Genomic DNA, 9,308 nt, shown 5'->3' with positions numbered 1-9,308 from the left:
TGAGAAATGTGGATGACCTTTTTCTGGACAAATGTCACCCAGGTTTTTTTGCTACAGGACATCTTCAGAAATAATCGTGCTCCATAAGTGGCCTCTTGGAAGGTTGAAAGCACTGATGAGAATCTCTCTTTCATTTGCATACTGCACTCTTACCATTACTCAAGTTCAGCAGAGAAGTTTTCCATTCTGTTTCCAGATCATTGAAATGCTCAGCTAAAACCAGTAGGACTTGCTGCCTTCAAGAGGTTGTGGCATTGTTGTAGCTACTCGGCTTACGGACATGAAGGTATCTTCCCTTTCTGCAAGTCCCCTGAACAAGCTGGTTCTGGATCTGGGAAATACTATTGCCTTTTCTATCCCAGTCAAGAGTTACGGTGCTGGTGAAGAACGGAGAAGTGCTGAATAGCGAACAGTCTCTGTTAGTGAATGTAAAATAAAGCCACGAGGTGCAGTACCCAGAGGGCAGTGATCCGTGTGTTGAAAGGGACTGGGCTGACATTGTCTGGGAACCTTTGGTTTTGGTGTGAAGTAGATGGTCATCAGATTTGATAGCCTGCAAGAACTTTCTATGTGGCTGCTGGTGTTTGGACAACGGATGTCTTCCTCTTTGTAATAATGTATCGCCTCACTAAGGATAAAATTGGATCTTTAATGTGGGAATAAAAGAAATCGGCATAGGCTTGAGTCTTTACTGCAAGATGTTGGGTGTGTTGCCCTCAGGTTACCCACCTACTTGCCTACCTGGAAGGTATTATTATCTTCTATTTGATAGCTCAAATTGCCTTTTTAAAGGCAATTGCCTGTGGCTCTTGCAAATGCTGGGTTGTGTGTAATTCCTGCAAAATTAAAACATTGGCGGTTCTACCAAACAACAAAAAGAACTGAGGAGGGAGCAGGAGCTAAAACTGTTCAGAATTGTGTATAAAATCTATTCTTTATTAACCTGTTTAAAACTGTACCATGAGACATATCACTTCTAATTTTTTTTTTTTACTTCCTTTCTAAAATGAATTGCTAAACACCTTTTGCCATCTCTGGTCTTCACTGCTATCCTGTTCATTCCTGTATATTGTTTTGCTGCTCTCTGGTGTTTTGGCAGAACTTTCTAACTATTACTATATGACTACGTTTCTGTTCCAGGATCATTTATGAAAGTATTAAGTAAAATTGGTGCAAAGGCTGACTGTTGAGAAAGTGCAATCATAATCTCCTTTTCAGCCCAATAATTATCCTTTCAAACACAATTCATCTTTCCTTAATGAAGTATTTACCCACCTTGGTTCTTGTACTGATTGCCTGTCTTAATTTAAAAAGTACCATATGGGAAACTATGTGTTACAAAGTGCTAAATAACATCAGAGAGGGAGCATGCTTTTTGGTGATGTTATGATAAAGAAAACCATATGCACTTTGTTCACGAATTCAGGTAACTTTAAAACTGTAGTTGGGGCAATTACGTTGGTGGTAAAGCAAGGGTACTGCACACTAACTGTGCTTTGGCTGTGAAAGGCTAAAACCTTGATTTCTAGACTCATTCTCTATCCACTGTTCTACTTCTTCCTTTAGGATGCACCTAATAATAATTCAGTAATGCTACAGGTATTCAAGCATTTTCCACACTTTTACGCTGTATTCTTTATTGTACTCTTGCTTTGTCCTCCAAATAGAACACTGGTTTAAAATTTGGCTTTTTCTGTTTTCCTGTTGTACTGACAAGCTGTATTTCTTGTACTCCCTTCTCTTTTCCTGTTCAAAGGCCAGGCAAATGGCAAGTTATGAGAAGTTTATATTGACGGTGACACTGGTACTGAAGCTGTGCCAGGTGGGCCTAGAAAATTAGAACAGGAGCTAGCTGAGTGTGAACCTGCTCTTCAGCAATAGCTGTTTTGACTGTGAAAGCCAAAATGAACTGCGGAATTCCCGGCATCCTTTGTGCCGAAAGCTATTTCTACTCATCATGTGTTTTAAGCGGCTGTGTGCTCGGCACAGTCGGCTGTGCAGAGGAGCAGTGCTGCAAGCTGGGATTGTTCAGGACAGGCAGAAATATTGACCTGGGTGTTTCTGGGCTTGCATGATTATCTGGAATGAAATTCCCTTTCCTGCGTGAAACTCGTAAGGATGCTTGTAAGAATTTTTTTCATATTTGGACTGTGGAAAGGGGAGACCCCAGGAAAACAAACAACATCTGTTAAGTAATCCAGCTCATCTCTCGTGCTAACGTGATGTCATCTGTGATTTTTGTGGTTGCTAGGCTACTCCAGCTGCTCTGGACGTGCATAGCAAAGCCTCCTTGACTTGAAAGGGGGATGCATGTAAAATAGAGTGGCATAGGTTGCGCTTTATATGCACTTGCTTTCTTAATGCTTCTAAGTGTCATTACTCCCTCCTCTTTTTAACATAGAAGTGTTTTTCAGAATCCTTGCAAATAAAAACCTTCTTTTTGTAGAAGCTAGTAGTTCTTATGCATTTAAAAAAAAAAATCAACATGGCAACTTGTTAATTCAGAGCTGGAGCCTACTGCTATATATCATTTATGTTTTGATCAAGGAAAAAACAGTTTGTGGAGGAGATAAAAAGGGAGATGACTGCAGGGCTTCTGAGTGTTGGCAAGAGGGTGCATCAGAGCAGTTTTTTATGTAGTTGTATAAGATAGGGGTCCTACATATGAAAAACAAACTACTGCTTGGTCCTTAATGTTTCCTCCTTTGAGTATGTATAACAAGTAAATTGTGCAGTCTATAAAAATAAATGTAGTTGCATTTCCTAAGCATTGATTTAGTTTTTAAGGATGTTAGCAAGGGGAATTTACATCCTTCTCTTCTCCACTGTTTTTTGGCCACTTTTCCTTCTTTATTGGAACTAAAGAGCAAATTGGGTAACTGAGAAATGGAATTCATAGAACTATAGCAGATGAGGAATTTTTATTAGTCCTCTTTCTCTTACCTTGTATGCAGGTGTATAGACAGAAGTTGCTTGGGGCACAAAGCTGAAATCTGCTTCTTGATATGCTTCAAGTAAAAGACTGGAGAATTTTTACATACTGATGCTCCATCCAAGTTGAATTTGAGCTTTCCAAACCCCAGTAAGAGAATTCTGTAGAGCTGATCAGTTACCCGAATGGGACAGGCACTCGGTGTTGCTTTTGGCATTTATCACTTTCTTGTCTAATCCTTTAATAGAAGCTTTGAAGAAAAACTTCCTAAGCAAAATTATCCCAAGCAGACCGAATTAATTAAGGCCAAAATGGTCATTGTGAGTCATCTGTTGCACTTAAATACTTAGGATCATCTGAATGGAGGAAATAATTCTTAGAAATTATATAGACAGTGACTGGAGGGTTCATCATATTTTCTAAGCAGTTAGATAAATGCTGTTAGAGGCGCTACGGATGAAAGAAAGCATTTACTTTTATCTGACTTTCTTGGGGATCGCATTTTTACCAGAAATTAAAAATACTGCACTCAGCCCTTCAGGGTTGTTTTCCAGCTCTTGTCTAGACTAGAGATATTGATTTAAACTACTGCTTTGACACTACTGTATGATGTATTTTTATTTCCATATTGTCCTGAAGACATTTTTCTTTAAGTGCCTGTTAGGCCATGCTCTGTAGTTAGGAAGTCCGGAGAGTTGATTTTTTTTTCTGAACAGCTCAAGGTATCTTTTTGAAGAATGAGACCTTATCATGAAATGTTCTTTACAAACCTTTATCAGACATGATTCTCAAGCCATTCAGGTCTTTCTACTATAAATGCCCACTTGAAAGACCACACAAGTTTGCAAAGACTTGGAGATCATTATAGGAAGGTAATAACATATTTCTGTGCTTAGAGAACATGAGTTTTGATGGTAATTATACACAGTTGATAGTCTCAATTGGAAAAAAAAAAATCCAATTAACTGAGAAAGTCCACACACTGAATTCTTCTGGAAAAGATTTCTTCAGGCTAGGGATGAAAGCATTGCTTAGCTGTCATGGTTTAACCCCAGCTGGCAACTAAGCACCACCCAGCTGCTCACTCGCTCCCGTCCTGGTGGGATGGGGGAGAGAATTGGAAGGGTAAAAGTGAGAAAACTCATGGGTTCAGATAAAGGCAGTTCAACAGGTAAAGCAAAACTCATGCACACAAGCAAAGCAAAACAAGGAATTCATTCCCCGCTTCCCATCAGCAGGCGGGTGCTCAGCCATCCCCAGGAAAGCAGGAATCCATCACACATAACAGTGACTTGCGAAGACAAACGCCATCTCTCTGAACGTCCGTCCCCTTTCTTCTTCCCCCGCCTTCATATGCTGAGCCTGACGGCATATGATGTGGCATATCCCTGGGGTCAGCTGTCCTGGCTGTGTCCCCTCCCAGCTCCTTGTGCCCCCCCCCAGCCGCTCGTTGGTGGGGTTGGGGGAGGGGGGGGGAAGGCCTTCTCAGCAGTAATGAAAACATCCCTGGGTTATCAACACTGTTTTCACCACCAGTCCAAAACACAGCCCTATACCAGCTACTGTGGAGAAAATTAACTCTACCCCAGCCAAACCCAGCACATTACCAAAGCTCTATCGGTTCCCTGGGCAAATGGAAGCCTTCAGTTTGAAAGAAAGCACTGCACTTCTATTAGAGAATGGAATGTTTTCAAGACATGTTAGTTTACAGGGAGTGTTTAGGTGATTTTCAATGGTGGGGAAAAAAAGCAAAACCTTTCAGCTGGCGTATTAAAACAATTTTTGTTCTTAAAAGCAGAGAGTAATGAATATCTAGATGTAAAGATAAAGAATATCTAAATGTCACTTAAAAAGGGCAGTGTGATGCATTGGGCAGTGCAAGTTTTATTGAACTGTTGAGTTCCTCGTACTTCAGAGGAGCTCAATAAGTCTCTTATGCAGTGCCAGAGTTTACAGGGGGGGAAAAAAAAATCTCTACATGGTGACAATCTTATGATTTTTTTTTTTTAAAGTCTTGCTTTTTAGAAATATGTGAAAGCAAGGAATTCTTGGTTTTCTTTAAAAACAAACTGATTTCCTTAGGCTTGCAAAGGCACGTTTTAAATCTGCTGCTGAAACTTTCAGAGCACTTCAGGTTCCAGTCCCAGAAAAATAAGAAAACAGACCTTTCTCTTCTTTCTGTCCTCTTTTTCCTTTCTTATTGACTTTATGGATGTGTAGAATGAGAGTTTGTGTACTGCATCTATCCACTGTTTTTTAAAGGAAGTAATTATGGCACACATTTTCCTGTATCCATTGTTGTTACAGGTGCTGAGGATGTTGTGATGGCATTTTCCAGATCAGAGACAGAAGACAGAAGGCAGTAACTACGGGATACCTGAACAACACAGAACTGGAGAGGACAGTGAGATTGCTGAAGATAGAGGAGGATGGCTGAGCATTAATAAGTTCCTTTGCCCACCCTAATTGTTCCTTGGTATTCCTTCTCCTTTGTAATTTTGTTTCCCTTTGCCCAACCCTCAGAATGCATCTCACAGCCATCTATTCCTATAAGTTTTTGCTACTCAGCTGGGCTGTGTTAATTAAGGACAAACCTAAGGGTGAATTTTTGATTGGCTCAAAGGGACAGGCTGTGATTGGCTAAAGGAAGACAATTTTTCAAACTTGACCAATGAAAACCTTTTCTCTTGCATTTTATTTTATATTTTAAAGGAAGTCTCTTGACATCCTGCTTCTAAAGAAGCTTTTCATGCTGTGGTGCTTATTTAGGTCAAACTTGTGAATTTGAAGAGGGTTTGATTTGGCTGCATAGAACTGGAAGCAACTTGTGATTGGTTGACAATGCAAATGCTTTCTCTTCAGTTGGCTTGCAGGTATTTTGCTGACTGACATTTTCATTGCAGAAAGCTGATGTTTTGGTGCATTGGTTATTTCTTTATACTTGCTGACTTGGGGGGAAAAAGACAAATGTGCTTTGCAATATTTATTACATCTACACACATATTAAATGCTTGCTTTTGGGGGTTTGTTTTGGTTTTTTGATTGGCTTTGAAATCATGTTTTTGATTTCCTATTGGCTGCAGTGTTTCTGATGCAATCAGTTTTTCCATACTCATCTGCTCTGTGGCCTCGAGCTCTTTTGGGAGCATGTGTCGAAAGCATATTTAGTTCAATAAGTCTACCTGTTTAAGCTGGAACATGGAGATCACCAGCCAGCCTGTGCTACTGTGTGGGCTGTACTATGAACTCCTGGTAGACCTGGCTGTTCAGGTGGCTTCTCTCTTTGCTTCTGACAGAGGAGCTGTAGATATTTTGCAGGAATTGCAAGAATGAGATCTATGGCTGTGACATGAATTTGCCAAATTTGTATAGAGAATATGTGAACTTGTTTAAAATACTACATATAGTTCCACTTTAACCCTTTAATTGCTGCACAAGACTAGCTCTCACATAAGGAAAAACTAATGATCGTTAACTAAATCCAACTTGCACTGGGCTTTAATAAAATAAGTTTCTAGTCACTTGAAAAACTGTATGTGGTTTGGCTCCTTGCAGTTGTTAAGTGAGATGGAAATTATCTGGATCCTAAGATAATACCATTTTCTTTAGGCACTGTTCCAAGAGGCAGTAGCGCTGCATTAAGCTGTCCCATAGTGAGTGTACAGGTGACACTCTCAGGTTTACTCTCTTAGTAGTTGCAGGGCCTTAAAACACACAGGCGCGCATTTACAAGCTGAAAAACCTGCAGTGAATTTCCCGAAGTGCACTGACTGTTCAGGAATCTGCACATAAAATTTCTAGCACTGCTGCCTAAAACCTAGCACTTCATTTTCTCTCATATGTGCAGGTCATTTTTACAATACTTCTAGGTTTTCCTGTGGGTTGCACTGACTTCAAGATGTTTCAGAATCTATTAAAGCAGAACTCCATTCACCTGCTCCTGGTTACTTTCATATGGTTGTTAATTATTTGAAGTAACAATTCCAGAATCTGACTATGACAACATGACCATTTTCATGGCAGGAAATTATGATGACAGGATGCTGTTACGGTCTCAAAATGGGGAAAAAGCTTGAGAGAAACCATGGAATGTATGCCAAAGGAAGAATGGACTTGTGAGTGCACGGAGGGAAATTGTCTTGAGCAAATAAATACTGTGTAATGAGAACAACTGTACATCTGTTTATGAAAAAGATCTTTTTGACTCTGTTGCAGCTATGTAAAGTTCAATGTGAAAGTAAATCTCTTACCCCTCTTTGTTGGGGCGAGGTAAGAAATTTATTAAAAGAAACCAGGAATGAGCCCGAAAGATTCCTCTAAATTTTGACCTGGTTGCCTAAGAGGCACTTGAATTTTAACTTTGGTGCAAAGGGGGGCAGCCCTTAAAGGGTTAATCTAAGGGGACACGTGTGTTTCTGGCTGCTGGCTGGAATGAATGGGCTGGATTGTGGTGGCCTGTCATTGTCAAGCTAACATGCATCCTCCATGTGTATCTATGGCATTTCTGAGCTGTTAAATCTTTTCAAGGAGAAAAGTGAAGTGGTTATGTGGTTTAATCTTTTCACTAAAAATGTATCTGTTGGGGGGGGGAAATACAGTTTTTAATAGCTACTCTTGTTTCTTATTGATTTATTGTACTGTTAAAGCACCAAATGGAAAATACTTGCTTCACCTTTGTGGAAGGCTTCCATGTAGACCTCCAAGCTTGGAGTCTTGAGTAATATGTTGAGAATCATAGAGTTGTCTAGGTTGGAAAAGACTTTGAAGATCATCCAGTCCAACCGTTCCCCTAACCCTGCCATCCCACCACTAAACCATGTCCCTAAGCACCTCATCTACCCTTCTTTTAATGTGTTCTATAACACCGTGATTTGGGATTTAGAAACTGGAGGGGATATAGTCTCTTGAGAATATTTGTGCTTGCTCTGTTACCTGCGTGCTCTCCCCCTCCCTGCTGGTGATTTCATTTCTTCACTTTAAACCAGGGCTGCAAGATCTGTAGTAAAGAATTCATACATAAATCAGGGAGAAAGTAGCGGAAAAGAAGGCTTTCCAATACTCCCCTTGAATTATACTTCTAAGTATTTATCTTCTTGCTATGAAAACTAAATCCCCATTACACTGTGGAGCCTGGGATTAATCAGGAGGTAGAGGAACCTGCAAAGAGTACATCAGCATGGTTGACTTGTTTATTGTACGTAGACATTTCTCTAGCTTTACCTTTGTGCTTTTGCCTTCTCAAGCAAACCACTACTAATAAATACAAGAAATCCAATGTTTTAGAGGTCAGAGGTGAGTATAGAAATACATTTCTACATAGAAAAGGCTGTATAGTTCAATTACCAACCAAATAGTGCTTAAGGCATTCAATAAGAGAGTGTAAAAGCTTCTTCCAAAAAAGCACACATCCTTTGGGTGGTCTTTTTGGGAGACATATTCCTTTAGATATTCAGAATGTTGTACTTCTTCTCTTACCAAGCTTATCGTCTACCTCTCCTAATGCAGTGTTTTCCAGAGCTTGATGAAAAGATTTTGAGCAAATCAGATATTCGTCTCATCTCTCTTCAGATGGGTAGTAATTGCTTTAATTATCAGTAGGTCATTGTGTCTGTGAGCATGGCCCATTGTAAATGAAAATGAGACTCCACCATTCACATAGGCCTTTAGATGTTCTGAAATAAACCCTGGAGAAACAGAACGTGTGAGCTGGTGGCACAGCCACACTTTGGAAGGAGCTATTGCCTGAAAGAAGCTGGACGACTAATAAAATAAAATAAGCTCTTCAGATTTTTTTGTTCTTATTCCTATATAAGGTAAGTAGTTACTTTAAGTTGTCTCCTTCTCATGGTTGTTCAGTGGCCTGTGTGAAAGTTTCTGATGCTTTACCATTAAATCTGTTTCAGTTCCATAAGGTCTGTATTTCTAATTCACCAACAGCCTAAATAGTTGTGGTGAAGGCTAAAGATTAAATGGCCCACAAAATTCTAAGATCCCTTCACCTAATAGAAGAGATCATCCTAAATAAGACAGTCAGGGTCATATGTGGGGTAAATTTCTCTAGCTATTGAGAATCTGTTACAAGAGCAGTGCCATGTCTAAAGTTATCAGTGTTCTATAATGCAAGAGGAAAAAAAAAAATAAAGACCAAAAGTTGAAAGCTTTGAATCAAATATATATAATGTGTATTAGAAAGTATTTTATGAAAGACATACTGAGTGCCTGGGCAATGAGGGGATTGCATGATTTGGATTACTTTAAGATCAGTCCTTCAGCTTTCTTTTTGCTCTCTTGCCTCCTAAAGGACTGTGTGACAGAGCCAACAGCAAAAAAGGCTGCGGGGTACTAGGACCAGCAGAAACCAACAGTGCAGTAAGAA

The 9,308-nt window shown here is 39.8% G+C and overlaps 1 protein-coding gene across 2 annotated transcripts in view; it reads left to right on the top strand.

The window, feature by feature from the left end:
* CTNNBIP1 (catenin beta interacting protein 1) overlaps positions 1-7,435 on the top strand; it is a 17,572-nt gene extending 10,137 nt beyond the window's left edge. For both annotated transcript variants that reach the window (XM_009646434.2, XM_035901830.1), the window contains exon 4: positions 5,240-7,435. In XM_009646434.2, the coding sequence (XP_009644729.1) occupies positions 5,240-5,298 (59 nt within the window). In that variant the 3' untranslated portion in view covers positions 5,299-7,435. The remainder of the gene's footprint in view (positions 1-5,239) is intronic.
* The last annotated feature ends 1,873 nt before the right edge of the window (positions 7,436-9,308 follow it).

This window comes from Egretta garzetta, unplaced genomic scaffold (genome assembly GCF_000687185.1).
Source record: "Egretta garzetta isolate BGI_Z169 unplaced genomic scaffold, ASM68718v1 scaffold69, whole genome shotgun sequence".
Taxonomy (NCBI): Eukaryota; Metazoa; Chordata; class Aves; order Pelecaniformes; family Ardeidae; genus Egretta; species Egretta garzetta.
The sequence above is the reverse complement of the archived record's forward strand: the minus strand, read 5'-3'. Positions and strand labels throughout refer to the sequence as shown.